The 572-nt window shown below is 32.2% G+C and overlaps 1 protein-coding gene across 1 annotated transcript; it reads right to left on the bottom strand.

Annotated features, from left to right (window-relative positions):
- Positions 1-129: 129 nt before the first annotated feature.
- SARC_18208 (hypothetical protein) lies at positions 130-334 on the bottom strand (the record flags this gene model as incomplete). The annotated part of the gene is made up of 1 exon (XM_014287710.1): positions 130-334. A coding segment is annotated over one exon (205 nt), but the record flags the coding sequence as incomplete, so codon positions are not given.
- Positions 335-572: the final 238 nt, after the last annotated feature.

Here is a 572-nt window from a genome sequence, read left to right as displayed (position 1 = left end):
ATATATATATATATATATATATATATATATATATATATATATATATATATATATATATATATATATATATATATATACATATATATATGTGTACTTAACACCAAGCAACGATTGCACGATTTGGCTCACCATGCTCTTCTTCTCAGCCACTGAGGTGCCACAGACTCCCTTTCCAATCTTGATGCGAGTGCATGCTATGAGACCCTGAAAAGGCCCCAACACCAGACCCCCATTGCGCATAAAGTAGAATCCAACCCAGTTGACTGCTGCTCTGTCATCCGTACGATGCTTCAAACACGACCACATCAAGGCCGATAAATTGGCAGCGTTACAGCTGTAGTATATAAGTAAAGCCCGTATTAGTTTGTTTTCCAGAACTGGAAAATAAAAATGCTATAGGAGTACAATAGTGCTTGAGAATACACACATACTTATATGTGCAATAAAAATTTTATTGAAACATTTTTATAGCTGTATACACATGTTATTTGGCATGTAAAAGAATACATACAGTATAATTTATGTACTTAAAATTAAGAGTTCGATATATATCAATATATATATGTATATAT

Source organism: Sphaeroforma arctica, assembly GCF_001186125.1.
Source record: "Sphaeroforma arctica JP610 unplaced genomic scaffold supercont1.14563, whole genome shotgun sequence".
NCBI lineage: Eukaryota > Ichthyosporea > Ichthyophonida > Sphaeroforma > Sphaeroforma arctica.
Note: the sequence above shows the minus strand (reverse complement) of the source record. Positions and strands in the feature narration are given on the sequence as shown.